This window comes from Miniopterus natalensis, chromosome 3 (genome assembly GCF_054644295.1).
Source record: "Miniopterus natalensis isolate mMinNat1 chromosome 3, mMinNat1.hap1, whole genome shotgun sequence".
In the NCBI taxonomy this organism is placed as follows: domain Eukaryota; kingdom Metazoa; phylum Chordata; class Mammalia; order Chiroptera; family Miniopteridae; genus Miniopterus; species Miniopterus natalensis.
In genome coordinates this window covers 9,737,029-9,761,600 of record NC_142083.1, presented here as the reverse complement: position 1 = coordinate 9,761,600, position 24,572 = coordinate 9,737,029, and the positions used below count along the sequence as shown (strand labels likewise).

Sequence of the window (24,572 nt, the reverse complement as noted above, 5' to 3'; positions counted from 1 at the left end):
GAGATTATGAGAATTATTTGGTTTTATGTTTTTTGTTAATCTTGGCCAATTTAATGGACAAGAAAATATAGATATCTTCTGTAATTTGCGTTTCTGTTTTTACAGTTGAGGCTGACTATCTCTTCATAAGTTTGTCATTTATTTTTCTTCCTTCTGAAGCCTGACTATGATTTCCTTGGATTTTTCTGTTGGTTGCCTCCCGCAGGGGCCGACCAGGGCCTGCAACCCAGGCACCTGCCCTTGTCCAGGAGTCTAACCGGAGGCCTTTCAGACGCTAACTACTGAGACACACAGGCTGGGGCTTTTGATGCATAGATTTTGATGCAGCAGCGGAGTTTTCAGGGGAAAGATTAGAACACAGAAAAACAGCATGAATAAAGTGACCTGCAGTGGGTTTGTGGCAGCCGTGGGTGTATGATTTGGTGTCTTTCAGACAGAGTAGAAGCAAGATAAGCATTTGTTGAATGAAGTGCATTAGGTCTAAACTTTCTTTAGGGGCACTTTTAAGAGAGGCAAAGGATTTAAGTTTTATTACACCGAGGTCATTTGAGCCATGACCCTAAAGGTGAAGTTTCTTTCTGCCCAGGATTTAAGAGACCGCCTGTGGGACATCTGTGATGCCCGGAAGGAAGAGGCGGAGCAGGAGCGGCTGGACATCATTAACAATAGCTGGTTGCAGGACTCCGTCGGAATAATGTTGAACAATTTCTTCTCACTGATGCAGGTAAGAGCACCCGTCAGGATGACCCAGACTCCTCCCTCCACAGCCACGTTCCTCAGGTTCATGTAGCAGGGCCTTTGGGAATATGAACGGTCTGTTGGGGCTCATTTTCTCACAGCACTCTGTCCCCCCCAAGCATCAAGCTCAGGAAGTTAGCTGAAATAAATCATTTTGACCCCAGCCAGACACACACCAGAAGTGGGAGCATCTCAAGCAACCTCTCACCAGCTCTGCTTCCAGGCAACCTAGAGCTGTCCCCTCCACATTTCTTCAGTTCCCCAGTTATTTGTCAGTATCCATTTTGCACAAATTGGGTTTATCTTTGCTACTCACTGTCTGGGGGTGGGGGCGTTTCATGCAGGTTCTCATGAGTGTGATTTACAAGACTCATTTTCTCTCCACTGTTTTAGCAAATCTAAGCACAGTAGGCAAACACTGCCAAACTGTGAAGTTAATCCATATGTGGGTATTTTAAAACTCAACTTGGTTTCTTGGTAAGGAAAGAAAAATGTTTAGTTTTCCTAACCATTTCAAGATGCTACTTTGAAAAGTTACTTAAATATCCATATTTATATTTAAAATCCAAGAGTATTTAAAGCATATTCCATAATTTAAAACAATATGTGAATGGTCATTTTATTGTATAACATAGATTCGGATTGACCAAATGAATTTCTTCCTGGTTCATTCTTTTAGTAGAAAAGTGTGTTAATGTAGAGAATAGCTTTTCAGAAGCAATTTGGCTTAAAGGCTTTTTGGGATCAAAACAAACTTACTGAAACTGCCCTTGTCTTTTGTGGTAGACTACAATGCAAAGCACATATTCTTTTGTTCCAAACTGAATATGAATTGTACGAGACAATTTCTTGATGTCTTATGAAGTAACTGACAATGTTAATTGCTTGATAAATATAGGAATCCCATCACAAATATCCTTGGGTTAGGTGCAGCTAAGGGCTTTGAACACGAGGTCAGTTTTGTTCCTTTTAGGAAAGATGCTTTCTGTGATGAACTAGCCGTAGGGGGTACATCTGCATAAGAGCTTCACTGCTTAAGCCCTCAGGTACCTGTTTAAGTAGCCCTACCAACTAAAGCCAAGTCTGGAGGGCCTGTTTACACAGCCAAGGAGCCAATTAGTCTGACCCCTCCGGGGAGAAGAGGCCAGAAGACTCTTGGGTCTACATTTGTGTTTTACTGTTTATCATTTTTCCACAACTAGAGGAGCAAACCTCCTCTGATTTTGTATTTCAGTGTTTTGTATTTGTATTTTATATTTATAATATTTTCAGTATATCTCAAATCAACTTACATGTGACCTATGACAGAAGACACTCAGATGTGTGTCAGTGTATTGGTTGACGGAATACAGGTCCAGGAAGAATTCTTAATGTCAAAATAATGAATAATATACCTCCTTCAGACACCATACAATCTTCTGTCACAATACCCAGAGGCATAAAAATGCAATCTTTAGTGGAGTAATACTCAAGAAGTTTAGAAAATGCAACGACACCAGTTTTCTTTAATTTTTATGGAATTTTACATATACACTTGTAGCCGATTCTCTTTCTTAATTTCCAGAAAATTGATTTCAACCTAGATGTTTTAAAACAGTGTTCACAGAGCTTATGTAGAAAATATGTGCTGATCAGCTTGTGGTGTTTTTTTTTGGTTTTTTTTTTGCGGGAGGGTTATTAACATTATATTTGCTATTAAAGGCAGAACTGAACCGTTTCCAAGATACAAAGAGACTCCTGCAAGATTATTACAGGGGAATGGAATGCAAAATCCCAACAGATGACACTAAGAAATTTACCCGCATCCCATTGATCCAGCTGGATAATAAAGACATTTTGGAAAGCCAGCTTAGGTAAGACAGGTTGTTATGTCCCACTGTAACTTGTATGAACATAAAGCTTTGTGACTTTGTTATACTCAGTTTTCGTGAGACTAATTCACAGAGACCAAATTGAGCGTTTGGAGATTTATTGTGCCAGCGGCTGCGAGGGGCTCATGCCCTAAACAGACTCGCAGCCCCAAGCAGCCTTCCCAGGGAGACTATAAAGGCGAAAACCACATTGTTTGGCTAAGGGGGCAGGTGGGGGCTAGCGGAGCGGCAGACAGGAGCTAAGATGAGCGTTCATTAACTTTCTTGGTTAACTATTCCCTGGAATTTACTCCCTGGAATTTTTACAGCGGAAACCTTTTATGAAGTTTACAAAGAGCCAGGAGAAGGGGAAGAGGTCATTGTTTACCAAATTTTGTTGCTCCGCTTATCTTCAAAGTAGTGATTGTAAAGGGTGAAATGGGAGCGCTAGAACTTCAACTTTAAGTTGAATGCCACTGATAAAAACCACACTCCTGTATGTGCAAATCCAAAATTGCTCTAAAAATTGAACTTTTTTTTTCTAACTTGGATTTAAGACTATTGATATGCATTATTTATCCCACTAGTGGTGCATGTTTACTCATTTTCGCTGCAGAGGTGCAATGGGTTTTGCTATGGAGAGCTTCCACAGACCCTGCTAGGGGTATTAGGGAAGATAGAGTCTGTATGAATTCTCAATTCTGAAACATTTTTGACCCCAGGGGTTTCCAGTAAGGGGTTGTGAACTGTTACCAGAAACCCCAGTGGGGCTTGGGGCTGCCGGTCCTGTATCCAATTCAACTGAGGCAGGGTTGAATCAGATAAGGCGTTTATTGAGAGGGCCACCAATCAAGGACAGGGAGCCTAGAGCATCCAAACCTTCTTCAGGAGCGGCCTGAGGGATCAGGTCATATGGGGCAAACAGGCTGGGAATGGAATGCAGCTAGAGCAGTCCTGGAGGTCATTCTTTTGATCTTGGTCGCCTGGGGATATCTCCATAAACTGGTGTATTCACTCCTTTGATCTTGGTCACCTGGCCATTGTCTGATAAGGTGATATCTTAACCCATTGTTCACAGCTGCGCCACCTCCTTAGTTGCTTCAGTCTGGGATCGAGGGGAATGCAGGGTGCAAAGGCCTAGGAGAAAGAAGCCTAAGGGAAAAAAAACTTAAATCCCTGCTTACATAAGTATATGTGTTCTACAGTTTTATAAGTAATATAATTATATTTCAGATTAATTCAGGTGCTCAATCTTTGGAAATTATAAGTGCCCCTATCAGAACCTCTACCACTTTATGAAAGGTCTCAGCTGTTCTGTGTGTGTGTGTGTATCATATTACGTAAATGAAAACTGAAGGTGTTATGAGTCTTCTTTTACAGGTAAGAAAATTGAGAAATAGTAAAGACTCAGTCATATGTGATTACAATTTTGAGAGACTAAAATACATTAATGGTCTAACATCAGATTCCTGCCAGTAAGAAACTTAACTTAGTGGTAAGGGTGGAATTATATTGCCTATGCAATATAAAAATTTTGTAAATAATTGTTATAGACCCAATGGGTGGGGACAGGGGAGAGAGAAGATTCCAAACCCTGAGAAGCTATGAACAGATAGAAAAATGTCTTTAAGAAGCAGGGGGTGGCCGTGTTGGTAAGTAATGTGATGTGGTTCCCAACCATAAAACATTAAAAGGGCAAAATTTAAGAATTAAACTAAAGTAATAAAAGATAAAACTCAAAATCTTTTAAAAATTATATAAATTAATTTAAAATAAATGAATAAAATAGAATTAAGAATTAAAGTAATATTTTCTCAGGACCAATAAGCAGATCATGAGAAAGTAAGAAATGGTGGATATGAAAAGGGGAAAAAGAAATTAGATTTTTAAAATAATAAACAGGCACTGAATTTCCAACGAGATGAGCTATGTATTGTAGGTTGAAAGCAGTGTACACACTTCATTTTACAAGCTTGCTCAGTCAATACAGGTAGCAGGAGTTGCTCAAACTGAATGTGGGGTAGTGGATATGTTTTGAAGTCAGATCTGGTTTCAATCCTGGGCCTGTTATTTACCAGCTCTATGTAAGTAATATAAGATAAATGAGCTGTTTTGGAATGTCACCACAACTCTCTTAAGCCTTGGTTTGCTTAACTACAAAGTTGGGTTGTTGTGAAGATCACAGAAAACAAAATCCTCAAAGCACTTAGCACCATGTTTAGGAATCAGAAGACTTCAGATCTAGTCCCAGTAATTCTCATTAGGTGGTGACTATTATTGTTATTGCACAATATGACACTTGCACTGTTCTTACTTACATAAACTATTTTAATTGTGAGTATTGCATATTCTTGCTTCGTTTGTTTTACCCTCCCTAATTCCAAAAAGGATTTGAAATAACCTGAACACAGTAGGGTTATATAGTGACCTGAAGCCCATTTCTTCTCTCTCCAGACTTCTTCCATCCACTCCCATCATGTCCCTGCCATGCCCATATGTAAGCAAGAAAACAGAAGATACAAATACTGGAGAAATATTTAATTCAGCAAGGTGCTAAAAGAGAACTTTGAAATTAAAAACTAAAAATTTTCAAAGGCAATATGAACCATCAGAGCCATCAAAAGAGGCTGAGTTTCAAAATCACAGAAGTAGTATATTCTGTTCTTAGCACAAAATAGCAAGTCAAGCATAATAGGGAAACTATTAATGTTGGCTAGGAGAATGAAAGAGGCAAAAGAACAGCCAGTTCTTATTTTCTGCAAAACAACTCAGCACCAATCTCAACCTTAATCACTGCTGTGGGTCTACTGGAACTCTCAATCAATGCATCAACCAACCCACCAACCAACCACAGTCTCTTTAACATCTGTAGGGAAACAACCACAGTGTTAAGCATTTTCACATAGCTTGTCCACTTTACTCCTTCAACAACATAATAATAACCATTAATCAGTTAATAACTACTAATTAGTATTTACCAATAATTAGTAATAATAACATTATTATTATATTTGTATTATTTCAGGAGAAACGGAGCCTCAGAAAGTCAAGTGACATGTCCCAGTTCCTATCTACTGAAAGGGGCAGAGCTAGCTAGGCCAGAGTTTTTTCCAGTAAATGAATTCTAAACTGAAATTCTTTTTCTAAATGATATGCCACCACTGTCCTCCAAAGCAAGGTGTTAGGAAATGCATGTTGTACTGTATTAAACATCTAAAGATGATCACACAACTTTTGCCTTAACTTATGAAGCATATGACCCTCACGTGTCTTGGACTGAGATTTGACATTATTTGACTACTGAAATTTAAATTGTCCCTGTGGGTGGACATATACTGAGTAGTAAGTAGCTCCTCAGCACATGGCCTTTATGGGAACACTACTCTGTCAGGGTCCCAAGCACCCTAAGAATCAAAGAGCCAAGTTCAAGAAACCCTGTCTGATGCTTCAAAAAAAAGGCCAGCTGGCTATTTGCTGGGTTCACAATCTGCTTTTTGAATCACTGCTCTGTTTCCTGGCAACTTGACTGCCAAACCAAATGCATATTTTCTTATTGCTCCTGACTCTCCTCCACTAGTCTCAGCAAAGGCATCCTTGGAGCTCCTCTCTCCCCATTCTTTGCCCAAACTGAAAGCTCTTCTCACTTTCTATCACCGGGGTAGATCCCAGTTACAGTGAGCATTCTGCCCTGTGGCTCTCTCCTGTCCCTGTTAGCCTTTGAGATCCTGGGATCCTTAGGGGATAGAATGTTCCCAGGGAAGCTCTGAACATTCTACATGGAACAGCAATGATTGACAGAAAGGGGAGGGAGATGTAACTCTGTGTTCCCACAAAACAAAGAGACAGCCTTGGTCACCCATGTACAAGAGTGGAGAGGCTTCTGGAGCTCTTCCCCACTCACCACCGAAATGTTGTGGCCCCACGAATACCCACTTGCAGACCTCACATCTGCCACATCCTGCTTTCTAACTGTCCACTTCAGGAAGCCAAATGCTGGTCAGCTTAAAGAAGTGATGCCCACTTCTGCATGGTTTGCTTGTTCATGGATGGTTCACTCCTTTTTGGAAGTTTATGCCCTGGATAAATTTCAAAATTGCATTACTTCATAATTGCCATCGTTTGATCTCTGCCCTCATAATTACTAAGAATTAAACCTGAAAATTATGTCTTGTCACTTTTTTAGTTTCTAGTTTCCTCTTAGTTTTTGTTTTTGTTTTTTTAAGATATGTTTTATTGATTTTAGGGAGAATCAGGGAGAGGGAGAGAGAGATAGAAACACTAATGAGAGAAACATCGATTGGCTGCCTCCTGCACCCCCCCACTGAGGATCAAGCCCACAACCTGGGCATGTGCCCTGACTGGGAATCGAGCCAGGATCTCCTGGATCATAGGTCGATGCTCAACTGCTGAGCCATGCTAGTCGGGCCCTCTTCATTTTTTAAAACATTCTGGACCACAAAGATGTGAATATAGTTTTTTGTAGTCTTTTCTTTATTTAAAGAGCTCTACCAGGAAAACTTTGAAAATTGAGATTTAAAGCAAGACAGCAAAACTCACAAAGTAACATGGGCATGGAAATTAAAATTCTGTTAAGTCAAATCTTTATATTTCTTTTTTGTTTGTTTTCCAAAGAATTCCACTGGTTTCTCGAATATCCATTTCTCTGGAATCAGCTGCATCCAAACCAAAACTAAAAACCATACTGAAGGGCAAGACTGATCCCTCGCTAGAAAAAGTAGAGTTAAACTTTGAGGCAGATGAGAAGTTAATAATGGACACCTGGCAGCAGACTTCTTCAGCAGTATCTCACATGGTAAGCTGTGCTTGTTTGTATATATCCTTTCAGTAACACCCATTCATTAAATACCAATGTTGGTGATATGGTATGAATGAAACATTTACACAATATTCGCAAACATCGAATACATTTATATATCCACTTTTTTTCTAAAAGAAATATCAAGTGAAACAATTAAAACAGCAAATATGTAAGATCAAGAAAGGAATGAACCAACATTCAGGTTATTTTTTTATGCTGGGCCAGACAGGGTTCCCAGTGCAGGGACCTAAAGGGCCAAGCAGGAAATGTCAATGATGTGGGTCAAGTGTAAGGCCGTTGCCTGAAGAGGCCTGAGCTACTCGGCCCTAACCAACTTTGCCCTTTAAGGATGAGGCCCTGTATGACCAGATTTTCAGTTTTACAAGAAAATCCAGAAATTCATATTTTTATGTGATACTTACTGATTTTGACATGTTACAAATGAAATCAAATTTTAAAAAATTTACAGAGCCCAACAAAATCCACATCTACCCTTTCGGCCCCTAGTTGATAACCTCTGCTAAGAATTTTGCATAAGTCACCTGTGGGGTAAGTATTATTATCCTCTTAACGTGGGAAAAGTAAGGTCCAGAGAGGTTAAGAAACTTGCCCAAGGTCACTTAGCAGGTTAAGTGTCAGAGACGAGATTTGATTCTGGGTCTGTATGACTTCAGGGTTCATGTTCCTTCCACGTTCCCTAGGAGGTAAAGAGATGCTAACCCCTGCCTGCGACGGGCCTGCACCAAATCAAAGGGGAAAGGAAGAGCATACAGATGATGCTGATCTAGGGGGGGCTTCAGCCCACACCCAAGGCGGCTGAGTTTAACTCGGATGACCACTGCCCCTCAACCTCCAGCCCTGGGGCCGCCAATGTGGTTTCCACCTTCGTTCGGTGCCAGTCCTTCTCTGATTTCCCCTGAACTATCAAATTGGAACAAAAAGCAGTGCCAACTTTCCAAAAGATTCTATGGAAGAGGCAAAAGAGGATCTTGCATGACAGTCTCTCGGTGAGCAGCCAGGGCCTCTGGTTGTGCTGTATTCCTCTTACCCGAGACTAATTCACACGGAGGCCAAACTGACCCTTTGGAAATTTATTAGCCAGCGACTGCGAGCGGGCTCCTGCCCTAAACAAACCTGCAGCCCCGAACAGCCTTCACGGGGAGAATATAAAGGCAAAACCTACATTCTGTTTGGCTAAGGCCGGGCAGGTGGGGTGCTAGCGAAGCGGCAGACAGAAGCTAAGATAAGCATTAATTAACCTTCGGTTAGCTATTCCCTGGAATTTTGTGGGCAGAAATCTTTTACAAAGAGCCAGGGGAGGGGAAGAGGTCATTGTTTCTACCAAATTTCATTGCTCTTGCTTATCTTCAAAGTAGCGATTGTAAAAGTAGAAAATGGGAGTGCAAAATGGGAGTGCAAAATGGGAGCGCTACACTTCAGCTGGGCATTTCCCAAGTCCCTTCCTGACCAGGGCCCTTTTCTCCGACGTCGTCCCACAGCAGCCTCAGTGGCTCCTTTCTGTCCCCCACACCCTCTTTTTCGTGCTCCTACTTCTTTTCTCCCTCCCAAAAGTGATCGTAAGCTCCTGTCATTGTTTTGCTTCTTTTTAAAACCAGTTTAGTGTGCCTTTTGGCACACATTATGAAAGTGCATGAAATATAACTTCGTGGCTTAAAGAATGTACCCACATCCTACTCATGGAACCTCCACGTGGGGAGAAGGGAAAAGGCCTGTGCCTCCCAACTCCTTGTGCCCCTTCCCAGCACTAACCCCCTCCATCCCTGTGAAAGGGAACCTCGGTCTTGCCTGTTTAGTAATCAGTCCCTTGCCTCTAAACAGTATAGTTTAGCTCTGCTTGCTTTTGAGCTTTAAATAAATGGACTCATACCTTTTATCTCTTTGTGTCTTCTTTTGCTCAATATGATTTGTGAAATTCATCCCATCCTGTTGAGTGTAGCTGTATAGTATTTCATTATATAAATAGATCACAATTTATTCAACCAGATACACTCTGGGGCTCCCAGTTTGGTGCCATTTTGGCTACTGCTGCTATGAACATTCTTGTGCCCATCTGCTGATGCACATGTGGGTATATTCCTAAGAGTATGTGCTGTCTTCAGTGTCAGTGGACAATACCATACATGGTACTTCAGCTTTCAGAGGTAATACTAAATCCATTCCCCATTTTACGGCAGCAGCATCTTTGTCATCAGTTGGCGACCGCATGTCATTAATTAGATCTGCTGCACTCCTCTATTTGCCTATCCTTGTACTCAGCACACACAATATAGTACCACTTATATGTTACCTGGGGGAGCAAATCTCCCCACCTTGCCATCTACCAAGAGCATTTCGGTTCTTCTAGGCTTTTTGCCTTTCCATGTAAATTTTCACATCAGCTTGTCAAGATTCATGAAAATGCCAGCTGTAGATATTCTTTCAGAGAGCGTTTACCAGATGATGGAAATTCCTTTTCATTTCTAGCTTACTATGAAGGTTTTTAAATGAATTGTACTAACAAATGCTTTTTCTGCATCTATTGAGATGATCGTGATTTTTTTCCTCCATTTTATGTTATTATGAAATATATTGATCAATTTTCTAATGTTAAACTTGCATCACTACCCTGGAATAAGTCCAACATTGTAATGAAGCATCATCTTTCTTACATGTTGCTCAATGTGTCTTCCTAATAATTGGTTCAGGATTTTTGAATTTTTGTACATGTAACTTGTCAGCTTTCAGCATCCAGATAACCCTAGCCTCGTAAGTTGAGTTGGGATATAGCTTTGGAAGATTATGTGGAAGTCTGAATTATTTCTTCTTGAAATATTTGGTAGCATTTGCCAAGAAGCCACCTAGGCTTGTAGGTAGTTTGTAGGAAGTTTGTATAAAGAGTTTTTTGTTGCTCCTTCCACCCAGAAATTCATTTTCTTTGATACAGGGTCATTTCTATTTTCTCTTTCTTCTTGGGGAAAAAAACTAGGTTGGTTTTGGCAAGATTTATTTTGCTAGAAATTTTTCCATTTCTAAATTTTCAAATTTGTTGGCATGAAGTTCTTTAAAATATCCTCTTACGTTTGTGTTACTATAACACAGTATATTATCTACTTTGATAATATCTACCTTGTGCTTTCCCCCTTCCTTGATCAGCTTGCCCAGAACTTTATCAATTATGTCAGTCTTTTCAAAGAACTAACTTCCAACTTCATTGATTCATTTTACCTTGTTTTTTCTTAATTTGATATTTTTTCCTCATTAATTTTTGGGGGAATTATTTTCCCGTTCGAACTCTCTCATAAACTGACTATGTTGCTTCCTATCTATTCAGTGGGCATTAACCATTTCAACTCCTTGGGTAATGCCATTTTTCTCTCCTAAGTTCTGTTTCTCCTTCCTTCTATTTACATAAACCCTATACTTTCTTTAAGTCTTCAGAACTAGTTTATTCTTTGATTTCCTGGCCAGTTAGTTGCCTATTTTCTGAAGCCCTAGCCTTCTGTGATCATTTGCTCTCCCAATTCTTGTAACAGTTATTGTCTCTTCCATTCATTTGGCTCTTATTATCTAGATTATTGTTTGTAATTTTCATTTTGTTATTTCCTTGAATACTAACTAGATTCTAAAACTTTTATATACCCTATACCTAGCATAATGCCCACACCTAACATAATACTAAGCCCTAAATACAGTCTTGGATGCTGCTGCTTCCATACTAATGATGCTGATATTAATATTAACAATGGTGGCAATGACAGTGATTATCACCGCAAAGACCACAAAAGCTACCAAGCACCAGAGGGTAGGAAAACAGATCTAGGAGTCCTAGGAAAAAAAGTAGGAATTATTATTTTTATTGCTAACTGAGTTACATAAACATAATTTACAAGTCTTATGAATCCCATTAAAGTTACCTGTGGGAAATGACATTTTATAATATGACACATAGTCATTTAAAATTTCTAAAACACTGTTAGAAAGAAAATATCCTACAACACAAAGAACACTGGCTACTCCTCTTGATGAACCTATGTGACTTTGGGAAAGTCTTCAATTCTTTCAATGTATAACGTGGAAGACATTCCACCTACCTTCTCTTTCTTGGATAGTTGAAAAGATTTAATGAAATAATCATGTATATGAAAGTGTTTTAGAAATTATAAGTACAATAGATCATTATGTTAACATATTCAAATTGTACTATTTTCCTTATGGGACTTTTAAAACCATATAGAAAGCATAGGAGGAAGGATTGTTTAGTAAGTAATATTGCTCATAATTATATTTGAGTCCTGCTTTTATGTTTCTAACAGGCATTTATGGCTTTGATGTCACATGACCTTAGGAGATTTTGAGTTCTAAATTAGACAGGTGTGATTCAGTAAATTGTTGCAAGGAAAACAATGCCAGCTGAGATTAGTGACTCTGAAATGAGGACACTTTAACACAAGCTCTCTTCTACCCAGCAGTTCTACCAAGAGCTACTCATTTAGTATGCTATGTTAACTTCTAGCAAAACTTTCTTCTAATTACTAGGTAGGCAGTGATTTCAAAGAAACTAGTCATATTTAATGCCCACAATGCCAAGGCCTTATTTCTAGAGTTGCTTCAGCCTTCCAAGCTAGACTGGTGGGTGTATTGTGAATTATGTTAATTTTTTTTTTTAATTTTTTTTTTTTTTTTGAGAAAGACCCAAAGGCCTTTGAAGGAAGTGAACAGAAAAATGAAGATGGTGATAATTATCATCATCATCACCATCATCACTACCAACACAAGGTTGTTTACAGGGAGAGAAATCCAATTTTAAAGAAAATTGCTAACTTGATGCTTTGCAAGAACAGATTCAAAGATGAATTGCTTGCAATTTAGGGGGCAATGTTAACAAGCCTGCTTTCAGTTTTACCAAGAATTTGGAAGTACAGTGTATATCATGAAGTCCATTTTTATCAAAAGAGCATCTGATTGAGAAAACACCCTGGCTTGCTCTTTGAACCCTTTCTGTATCCCTCCAAGGTTCTGCTGACATTGAAGGAGCTGTGGATGTGTTCTATGGAATATGATTATTTTAAAAGAAATCCCATCAATTAACAAGCATTTCCTGGCTGTCCTTATGAGCATAGCACCGTGCCATATGGAGAATACCAACAAGTAGAACTGGCCCAGCTCTCGGGAGCCTGAAAGCCCATTGGAGGGTGGGGTGACACTTAACACTTACAGAGCAGCTGGGGACAGGTGTATGCCAAGCCCTGGGCTATGAAGTGTAGCATGAATTCGGAGAGGGCAGGAACAGACTGGTGGGTCTGGCCCAAGGACTAAGCTCCTTTGAAGACAGAGACTGTGCCTTATTCATCTTTCTGTTCACTCCCACTCAACCTCCTCTCCCTCCTCCTGGCCCCTCACTCAGTTCTCCCCAGAGAGAGTGTGAGGCTCGGACACAGTGAGCACTTGAATACGTAAATGAGTTCCCATGAGCCACCATTTCCTCGCCAGTTGCCTTCTTAAGATGTGAAAGCTGAACCATAGGTGACTCCTGTCTCCAGGGTGTGTGCAGGTTTTTTCTTCCTTTTGGGAGTCTTTTCTCAGCTCTCATTTCTCAGGGTTACACCCAGAAATGACCTTCACCTCTCTAGGGGCAGTCGGACTTACTTCAAAAGGTCCAGTCTTTCTAACTGTCCCAGCTTCACAGGCCCCAAGCAAGGTCTTCCTGCTGCCTGAAGCACAGAGCCAGGCTCAGGAGAGGTGAGGGGGGTCCTGGCAGCATCCCGCTCTCCCCATTCATCAGTTATTATGGGGTGGCCACACAACTGATCCCTCAAACCAGAATACGCGTGAGAATGAAAGAGGGGGCTTGCTGAGATGGAGAGAAGCTGGGAGTCCCCCAAGTGGAGGAAGCCAAGAAGCGACAATGAGGTTAGCCTGCAGGACAGGTCATCCTCACAAACACTGCACCTTCTTAAGTGATGTCTAGTGTTAGAGTAGGAATGATGCCCAGGACTGAAGTGTCCACAAGCCCAATTCATACAGGGCATGCATTCCCCCAAATTGGTAGGGGAACATGAAAAATTCTTACCCATTTTAGGCATAAAACAAAGATATACATAAAAATACATAGGCAGATACAATCTCTTTTGCAGTATTCAAACTTGATGGAGTGGGATGTGGTTGGAAAAGCTGTTTTAGAAAATCCACCCTGGCCGGTGTGGCTCAGTTGGTTGGGTGTCGTCCCATGCACTGAAAAGTTTTTGGTTCAATTCCTGCACATGCCCGGTTGCAGGCTCAGTCTCCAGCAGGGGGCATGCAGAAGGCAGCTGATCAATGTTTTGCTTTCACATGGATGTTTCTCTCTCTCCCTCTCTCTTCCTCTCTGTAAAAGTCAATAAAAAATCATTTTTAAAAATTCCAAAGCGGTCAATAACAAAAAAGTTTGAGAAATACTGATATAGGAGAATGCCCCTGATTGAAGGCCAAGAGATAACAGGAACTTGGAGGGACAGGGGCAGTTAAATACATAGGGTCCGAGATTAAAAAGAAAGGAATTTTTGCATAACCAGGGAGCTGTTGCAGTCTGGAGGTGGCAATGAGGAGATGTAAGGATGCACCCATTGCAGGTAGGGCTTGGGAAGGTGAGCGGCCTCCACCCAGATGGCCACACGGGTGCCTCATCTTAGGGTAGGGCCAGGCTTCCACTTAAGAAAAAAATCAGAGGGCACGTTCTGTAGGGACTGAACACAGGGCATGGCTGTTTGTGGTGATCTCAGCGGAGTCACGTGAGATCTGAATCCAAGTGATTACCATATTTCACAAATGGTCCCCTAACTGAAACATTGCTCTTATACAACCAGGTGGCTGCGGAAATTCATCAAAGGCTCCTGGAAGAAGAAAAAGAAAACCAACCAATAGAAATAAAAGAGAAATCTCCTCAGATGAATGCTAATAAGAAAGCCAAAAAGGAACCTCCACCCAAGAAAAAAAATGCAGACAAAAAAGAGAAAGGGAAAGGTATTTATGGTTTCAGTAACCGGAGCTGTGGATGCTTAAACCTCACCTTGGTAGAAAACCAGCATTTAACCAAGCACACCAGCCTCTTAGGCACTGAATGCTCTTCGTTAGGTTTAACTTGGAGGCTCAGGCTCCTGTGAACTGTGGTGTTGGTTGGCAAATCATATTGTGTACCAACCCTGCCTAACTTGTTTATCCAAACAGCCAGTATATCCAGGGTAAAATTTACCTTGAAGCTGTTTTTGAACATGTTAAAAGAACTCCAAGACGACACTGTGTAATCCGAAAAGTGTGTGTAAAGGGGCTGACACTCACTGCAGTAACTTAGAGAAGGTTAAAAGCTAATTATATGTATGTAAGTTTAAGGTTTAATTCAGGTTTCAGGTTTCATTCAAGCAAGTCCCCTCCTGGAGGCCTTCTGGAGAGTAAAGAGGAAAGAAAACTTGGGTTGGGAGAGACCTCCACTTAACCTTGGGGATAAGCTCCACCACCATCATTATCTCCCCGCTGCATGCTTCCATGTGTACATTTTTGCAGTGACTTGGGGCAAGAGAGGAAGAGATGGAAGCACTTGAACACCAGTTGCTCCACTCACCAATTGCTCATAATGTGTGTTAGGCATCCGTTGTGTGAATCGCAGTCCGATGCATGCTGAGGACACAAGGTGAATTTCAGAAAAACCAAAGCATGTCCCCTCCCCATCAGAACTGTAGTCTAGCAGCAGAGCCAGGCACCTGGCCTCGCGTTGTTATTTGGGAGAGGAGGTACAAGTCCCTTGAGAACAAGGTCGCCTCCCTTCATCTGAGGGGCAGGGAAACACTTCCCAAACGGAGTCCACTTGAACAGCCGCGGGTGGGCAGTGTAGCACAGCCCCGAGAATTGGGAAGGAGGGTGGCACCTGATAAAAACGGGGGAGTAGAACCCTAATAAACACACACACCGCTTCAGTCCGTCTCAGATGATTAAACTAAAAGACATAAGCAGCATTTGAAGGAAATGCTTCAATTTACTTGAATGGAATAGCTAGTTGAGTCCAATCCCTTAATTTCACAGGCGATAAGGCAGAAGTGCAGGGGGTTAAGCTGTCTTTCATGTGTAACTTATACATACAACCACTATTGCAACCAACACATCTTATTACAATTTCTTTGTTTACACTTATGTCTTCTTCAAAAGATTTAAACCCCTTGAGGTAGGACCTTCAAGAACAATTTACTGAACTAAGTAGAATTATGTAAACTGGGCCTGCAACTAAGAATCACAGTGTCAAATTCTCCAATACCAACAAATTCTTATTTTCTAATGCTCTTATGTACTACTCGTCATTAAATACTAGTTACAAGGTAATTAAGTAGATTGCAGATTCCTGACCATCAGCTACATGTCAGCCATTTCTTCTTGAGGTTATCCTCTGGTCTTTTCCTGATGAGGACCTGGGAAACACTTGGCTAATATAAGCAACCCTTATAGAGTGGTCCCTTCTGCAGGTTAGTGTGTTGGTGTTTGCTAATATCCGTCCCCAGACTCTGAATTGCAGCCTCTTTGGAGTTGGTAACCATGCCTGCACTTGCTGCATGACCTCATTTTCCCATGATGCCACGCAAATGGAGCTTTTTAAATCTGTATCCAGCCCAGGTGCCATGTGGAGAGTTTTCAGGGAGAGATTATCAGTATTTCATCGCTCACACTGCCAGGACCTGGGTTTTCCCCTTTCCAAATCGCTAGCAGGTTATAGCTCTACACACGTTACTTTATACTCATGTTGTCCAAGTACCATGTCTGTGCACTTGTTTGTTATAAGTTTACTCGGCGGATTTCCTTGACCTTTCAGGGAAATCACCACCTACAGCAGAAGCCCCTCCTATAACAGTAACACCAGAGGAGATGGCCGAAATAGAAAAGAAAAATGAACTGAGACTCAAAATAAAGGAAGAACATCTTGCTGCCCTGCAATTTGAAGGTAGCAATTGAAAGAACTAAGATGATCCTTTTCAGTAGAACATAGACCAGTAAGCAGACAGCCCACAGCCAGCTCAAACTGTGTCTATGGGGACACAGAACAAACTGATTGAAAAGTACAGCATTCAGTTGGTTGTTTTCATACGACCCATAGGAAGACCAGATTTGACTGTTGTATAATTGTCTGCTAGGATCTCAAGAAGAAACAAAGAGACTTTGGGAAGGGGTCAGGAGAGCGCCTGCAGTAATTCATAATCTCAAAGAAGAGAAACACAAAGATTTTAGAGTTGGTGTGATTTTACAGATGGAAAGAAGGGTTGGGGCTACCTAGGTAGGTGGCTTTGTATTCTAATAAGAATTACTTCAGCATCTCATTAGAAAAACAAACCCTATCCAAGGGTGAGCAGGCCCTGAAAGTGAGTTCTTGGGAGCAGAGCCCATAGAAGAGCCAGTCAAGGATCAATAATGTCCAAGGGCCTCCTTCTCCCCAGATAGCAATGACTCTACAAGACAGTCTCCTCCTGGCTCTTCAGGTTGTCTTATAATGCATTGCAAAGTGGAATTTGAAAAGATCAGGAAACTGAGTGAAAGTATCCTAATTGGAAAGAAATCATGGTCAATATATTAGGTGACAAAATCATAAAATTACATCATTAGGTCGGCTGGGACATGTTAACTACTCAATGACCGTTAACTATTACTGATGCTTTCCATCCCTCACTGCTCTCTTTTTCTCCCCTTCTCCCATCCCACTGCCACTTGCCTCCATAATCCCAAGAGTGAAATCTGAAGTAAATTGAACACAGGAAGATCTTTGGGGTCAGGAAAGGCAGGACACATCTTCTCCCCCACTACCCTTTCCCACCTCTGCTTTCAGTAGTTAAGTCTATTTCATCTTTGAGTTTATTCATACGTGATCCCTGCTGTGCCTAAATTCCCTCCTTACACAATAAATGTTTACTGGGTTTCCACTATGTGCCAACCCTGTAATAGTTGCTGCAAACACACTCATATACACAAACACAAAATTAACAAAAACAAAACCCAATCTGGAGGAAGAAACTGTCAATAATCCCTTATAATATGCTGTGCTATTGGAGATTGGCTTACAAAACAAAGGGAGTAAGGAGTATGGAGGGGGGTTGGGGAGTGAGTGGTCAAGAAAGACTTCCCAGCAGGGAAATTAACAATTGAGCTGAACTGCTAGAATGTGGAGAAGTTTGCCCAGGGGACAAATTGGAGCAGCGATGGGAGGAGAGAACTAGGTGACCTGCAGGGAGTAGCTCGGGAGTCTGAGACATATTCTGGGAAGGAGTAACCAGGGACATCATAGAGGGTCACATAGACCTTGCCACAAAAGGGTTACATTTTCTCATATGGCAGCTGGGAGCTAGAGAAGAATTCTGAGCACAAGAGCAACTGTAATCACATGTGCAGGAGAGACCTCTCTCTGGAGAGTATGGAGATAGATTTGGATTTGGGTTGGGAAAAGGAACTTAGTAGAAATAGGATTGAGGCAATTGCCGTAGTTTAGGTGACATAATCAGTGCTCAGACTAGACCAGTGATAATGCAAAAAGTAGTAATGGAAAAAAGCAAAGAAGGAAGATTGGAAAGATTTTAGAGGTAAAATCCACACACCATATTGTGTGCCAGGGCCAGCAATAGGCCCTGGGACACATGGACTTGACCCTAGTTTTCCCAGTGCTGAGAATTGTCTTTCTCAATAGCGTTGCCATCCCAAAGTTCTGAAGCAGGGAGATCAAGAAACTCCCCCACCACTCCTGAAATTAGGAAATTATTTATGTTTTTTCCATTCCAATTTATCAAAGAGTATATTACTATAAAGTGCAATAAGTGTAAACCTCTACTACATTTTTGGTTTAAATAAACTGTCAAGTGACTCTACCCCATGTTACATCTGCTTCTCAATGAGATGGATGAGTATTACTTATCCATATTTATAGATTAAGTTTGCGCCTAAAGCTTCATAGATTGAAGTTTAAAATTGAATTCAGTTCATCAGAAAATGCATGTACATATAATACATTAAAAAATCCTTATTTCTCTTTTTAGAGAGAGCCACCCAGTTCCGACTTGAGCTGATAAAGACCAAAGCATTATTTTTCCTTGAAAATCTAGTAACAAAGGTGGTTGATGTATATAAACTCATGGAAAAGTGGCTTGGTGAGAGGTACTTGCATGAAATGGCCAGGTAAAGTACTGTAGGACTTTTTAAAAAGCACACTTTGGTAATCCCTGAAGACCAAAACTGACAAAGATTTCTAAGGTGTATGCAAATGCAAACTGCATTTACAGATAGACACGGTGACCTTTTAGACAATCGCATACCTTTGTATTGACTCTTTCCAAATGGTAAACCGCGTTTCAAAGGGTTGCTTTGCAATATCCAGTCTTGCTCATTATTGGAAGAGTTTGGTTTTTCACACTGCTCAATGAGGACCTTAGTTTACAGGGTAAGATTATAGGTCATTTTCAGGTATTTGACAGAAGTAAAATAATGTTTCATATCTTTCTAATGCCGGACTTATTATTAGTCAGGGCCAGTTATGGAAGGCTGAAAAGTCATGACAAGTTTTACCAGTCATGCTGATTCCCTTGAAAGGGTCATAACACCCTGTTCTACTTCTCTGTTGGGTTCCAAAGGCTTTCCAGACTCTTGTTGCTCATGAGGGGCAGTGAGTCTCGTCCTCTTAATTCTCCCCTAAAAGAAGTAAAGAAGCACCTGAGCAGAGTAGAAATAGCCCTCAAGTGAGACTCAGGAGACCTGACGGTCCGGGAGGCCTGAACCCCCACATTGTCCACAAATTAGCAGCGTGCCTAATCCCTGCAGGCCCCTCGCAGCCTGTAAAAGGAAACACTCCAACCAGGGTATTTCACAGGTTTCTACTAGACCTAGATTCTGGTACACTACAGCTTGCGATAAACATTTCCTAAAAATTTGGGAGTTGCTATATACATAGGATACAGATGGAAAGAACTCTCAGAAGCAACAACTGCCACCTAAGAGACTGTGTTATGGTTTGTTTTCTCCAATCCTTGTCTCATAATGAAGGTTCTCTTGTGAAATCTTTAACCCATTTGTTTATATCTGTTGCTTTATGGTCACAAACACACACGCACACACTCACTTAGTTGGTAACCTTACTGCAATAATGCTTAATTTTACTACTGAATAGCCAACTCCGTTGCCCATCAGCATTGCAGAGCAGTGATGCTCAGCTCTGTCCTCTGCCTGTCACTTAGAAATGAAAACATATTTTCTTCATTCTTAGGAGTCACAGCTCTCAATCATGTGGCCATCACGTGTAAATGCTTTTTATTTTTATCAGATGTACTCACATTTCTCAGATGCTTATCGTGTATATGTGTATCTCTTACCTCTGAATGTAGCCACACGAAGTTGAGACCTAGGACTGTTCAGCTACACTTTCTGATTTGGTTATTGCAAAAATTCTTCAGAGATTAAAAAAATAGAGCTCTCAAATTCCTTTGAACTTCAAATCCCACTTCAAATCCTAGCATTTTTTGCTAAGATTACTCTTGGTAACCTTTCACCAGATGGCGCACTTATTTTGATGTACCAGTCATGGCTGGCTCTCATCTGCATTGGAGTCCGTCCCCACCTACCAGTTGTAAACTCAGTTACCCAAAGCCCCTCTCCCCCTGCACTTTCCAGCACTCAAACACCATCAAGCACACTAATTAGATAATGCAAGCTCTATGGACACACAAACACAGCTTGCCAGAGTTGAATTCAAGGGTGTCTTTTGAAAGAAAGCAACTCATACTATGTTTAAAGTTTTCAGTATGTGATTATTTTGGTGTTCCTAAATTCTGTAAGGGCAGATTAAACATACATTTTTCTGCCGTGTTCAATCTTTGTTGCAGGCTATAAACAACATCCTTCCAGCCATACAGCGATACTGCACCTACTATAAAATTTCTCTGGCCTTTAAAATGGCCTTTCATGAGGGCCATAACTATAATCCCCAGTACAGCCAAAATCCACGCCCTATGTGATTTCGCTTTATCAGCCATAAGGTATGAAGTTATGCCTGATTGGCTCAGTTGCAAAGATAAGGACATTCAGGGAACTCAAGTAACATCCCCAAAGACCCATGACCAGAGCATGGCCTGGAATGAGAGCTCAAAGTCCAGGGCTGTATCCACTGCACCACAGTGGTTCCTGACTATTGCTGTTTACTCTTAAATTTATATACGCTTGTATACATTTGATTCACATTATAATTTATCATGATTCCAAAAAACTGTGTTATTCCAACAGTCGTATATTATAGGGTTTTTTCCTGGCATATAACCATATTCTGGTTCATACTTAGAATGTAATATATCTCTTGACATGATCTTTCTTATGTAGTAAAATATGTTCTAATGAAACATAACCATATTTAAAGAAGTACCTTCTTGTTTAACTCTGTATAAAATGTGTGACTGTTAGCTCTGCAACAAGCATGTATTTTGATTCTAATCTACATTGATTTATTTATACCCTGCCTTTTTACAAATGGATTTGAGGAGAAATTAGAATTTTTAAACATGCAGATTGAATTGTCTAACTTAGCTGTAGAATGTCTTAACTTGGCGTGTGCATCTAATAAGCAAGCAGTGTTAATCTAATCGCATCTCCAGTGATGATAACCCTCTTCGTTTTTCCACTTTCAGTGTGGAAAAGTTAACTGAGGTAGCTCGCTATCACAATGAAACGTCTACGAAAATTCAGAACGAGCTTTATTTAGACCAAGAAGCCTTCTTCATCAACGGCGATGTGAAAGTCTTTCCAGATCCCCCTCCCCCCATTCGCCCTCCGCCTGTGGAAAGGGAGGAAAATGGCACCCTGACCATCGAGCAGCTGGACAACCTTCTAGACCAGTTCTTAGATATAGCACCTAAAGGTAAGAAAAGCAGTTATTATGAAAAGAGCCCAGAGAATATCAAGATTAATGAGGATGGCAATCTCTCACCTACAAATAAAATCAGCCCTCTGGGATTACACGGCTCTAAAATGAGCCCTTGCTTTGCTCTAATTTATCTCAGATCTGCTTCATACAACATAGATCTGAACTGAGCAAATGGGAGAAGCGGGGTGACTAATACTTTGGCAGTGTGGTGACCCTCGTTCCTGGCTGGCGAGTTGGTAAACTTGAGCATTCCTCCACCTGGCCTTTGAGGGACAGCCTCCCTGGATGCTTCCAGTTTAAGCTTTGTATTGGGGTTATGAGTTTGTGGAAGTGGATTTTTAAAATTATCAGCTACTCTTAATCCCTTTCGGGAGGGACCTTAGTAGTCGTGGTGATAACCATAATGCATTCTTGGATCCAACCTCTAAACCGGAGTTTGTATTTCAACAAAAAGTTTAAAAATAGATAGCAAATCATAGCTGTAACTTGACATGTGTATGTCTGAGAAGATTAACTCTAGAGACCCTCGGGACTAAAAGCTGTCAACTGACACATTTATCTATTTTCGGAGTATGGTAGAATACTCCAGCTCTCAGAGTATGGTAGAAAGAGGAAGGGAGGGAGAGGAAAGGCTGAGAAGAAGGCAGGAGAGAGGAAGGGGCTTATATTTTTAACAAATTAGATATAAAAGGAAAACCACTTGCCCTGGGGACTTCGAGTGAAGTTTGAAAAGGCAAGAGAAAAAGAAGAAAATCTAAACATCTATTTAGGTTCTTTCTGGAACAGAATATGAACTTTATAAATGTGCTCAAGGATGCAAAGCAAAGGGGAATCAGTGTGCAGCGAGGTTGGCCAGGCAAAATCCTGTGGAACCCCACGGTGGAGGGAGGAACGGGAAGAGGTTAAGGGTGATTTCGTGGCCAGGCTAAAGGGGTACTTAAAGTTGGGAAAGAGTTTCTAGGAAAGGGGTAGATATGACGCATGAGTTCAGATGTTTCGGGAAAGGTCAGGACCCTGCTCTGCATTTCCTTCCCCATCTGCACGCACTGCAGGCGAACTGATGGGGAGGCCTCCTCTGTCTGGGGGACCACTTCCACCCACCCAAGCTGGGGTCTTAACCCAGATTTAAGAATATCGGTTATAATTAATGCAGAATTTCCAAGGCTGTATAATACTGTGGGCCTTGGGGACCTTGATGGTTCAAAATGAGGTGTGGTCTATGAGCAAGCAGTTTAAACCCTTGTCTTTATTATTAACTAGATTACATAATTTGAAAAAATATCTTTCTCATCTTCTTAAGTACATGTAAAATACTTAGCACAGCATTTGAATAGCCTATCAGCAGAAGTAATATTCATTGTTATTATTTTTGCCAATGTTGTAAAGGGAAGGCAAAACAATAGTCCTTCCATTTTCTGCATCCCGGAGTCACAGAATTAGAGGTTCCCTCAGGACATCTTCAAAGTCAGGCTGCAAATAGTGACATTGCCCCTCCCCAGGCAAGTCTAACAGTTACCGCTCATTCCTCCCCACCTCGACTGGCCCCTGACTTTCACCTTTCCCCCACGTCTCTGTGACTGCTGTTCATGCCCAAGTGGTGTGCACCTTTCCAACTTTTAAATGAAGTCTTTTGTCATAGCCCTTCCAAGAGTTCAAAAGTGACCCTTTACAACACCTTTCACTGTGTTCACCGAGATAGAACTCTGCAGTATCAAAAGACAATCTCGCTTGAAGTGACAACAGTTTTGAAACTGAGGAACAACTGGCAGACAGTGGTTTATTTCTAAATGTGTGATGCGACAGAATTTCCTGCTTGAATTTTAAAACTGCTATTATTTCTAAGCTAAAAAAAAAAAAATGAGCAATTTCTTATCTATTTCATATATGACGTCAATGCAACCTATGGTATTTCAAATGCAAACTTCAAGCTCACTAAAATATATTAAAATAAGATGAACATTTGGATTTTTTTCTAGGGAAAAGCATACATATTTACACAGAACAGTCATTATATTACTAGGCCTGCAGTAAGATTTTTTAGCAAGTTTAAATGAATGATGAAAATAGAGTAGTAAAGTGTCACTTAATGATGTTAATGTTAACATCATTACAGAATTATAGAAGGAAATTATAATCTTTGATTAAAACAAGTAACTGTGAGTAGCTACTATTGGGACAAAAATGGCAAGAACTAAAGCTTAAGGAGTTTTCTGCTGAGAAATAGCTAATTTACTTGAAAATTAAAAGTCATCATCAAAATAGTTCTTACTAGCCCTGGCTGGTGTGGCTCAGTGGGTTGGAAGATCATGGGTTCGATTCCCAGTCAGGGCACATACCTAGGTTGCAGATTTGACCCCCAGTCGAGGCGCAAGAGAGGCAACTGGTTGGTGTTTCTCTCTCACATGAATGCTTCTCTCTCCACGCCCCCCTACTTCTTCCTTCTCTAAAAATCAATTTTTAAAAATAGTTCTTATTAAAAATAATGTAAAATTGAAAATACATCATATACTCTAATGCTTATATTTCACATTCCTTTCCTGGTCAAATTCTGCTTCTTGTGCTGAATCTAAATCTCTTTTCGTAAAGGTAGTAATTTAGACGTAAAATATCATTTCTTGATATGATCGTCACAAATATGCTGGAAAAAATGACCTTATGTGCGATAATCATACAAATTAATTATGCAAAATGCAATGAAACAACTTGTTGTGCTAGCATTTTTCTTGCTACCTAGTGAAGATTCATCCTTTAGAATCTTAGGAGCAGCTTGAGTAAGAGGCAGCCCCTGAATCAGCAAGGCATTTGTCCCTTCAACTGTCTCATGAATCATCCCCACGAGCGTATTCCCAGCAGAGAGGGCATCCAGTGAGTATTTTCCAAATTATAAAGGTAGCCAATATTGGCACTGCATCAGAAGCTATGAGTTAAGCCCCATGCTAGCATTTCCATGTTAATTCACTTCTTACCCGTGGCTGGATGGGTAAGAAAACTCACCCATGGATAAGAGGAGTCAGACAGCTCTTTTCAAATCCACTCTTATCAAATGACTGAAGTATGATCTTGGGCAAGTTATTTACATCTCTCACTTTCTTCATCTGTAAAATGGGGTAACTAATGGGGCTGTTATGAGTATTAAAGTAATTGATATACATAAAGTGCTTAGAAAGTGCCTAGTACATAGAATGTATAATTTAAGTGTAATATAAACCATTATCATTTAATTACATAATTGCAGTAATGTATTATTAGAAAATATATAGCACTA

General features: G+C 40.6%; 1 protein-coding gene across 1 annotated transcript in view; it reads left to right on the top strand.

Moving 5' to 3' along the window:
- SPEF2 (sperm flagellar and cilia associated 2) overlaps window positions 1–24,572 on the top strand; it is a 126,603-nt gene that overhangs the window by 76,783 nt on the left and 25,248 nt on the right. Inside the window, 7 exon segments of the mRNA XM_016224536.2 lie at window positions 587–724; window positions 2,440–2,591; window positions 7,221–7,401; window positions 14,250–14,406; window positions 16,238–16,366; window positions 18,441–18,579; window positions 21,072–21,301. Coding sequence (XP_016080022.2) covers window positions 587–724; window positions 2,440–2,591; window positions 7,221–7,401; window positions 14,250–14,406; window positions 16,238–16,366; window positions 18,441–18,579; window positions 21,072–21,301 — 1,126 coding nt within the window.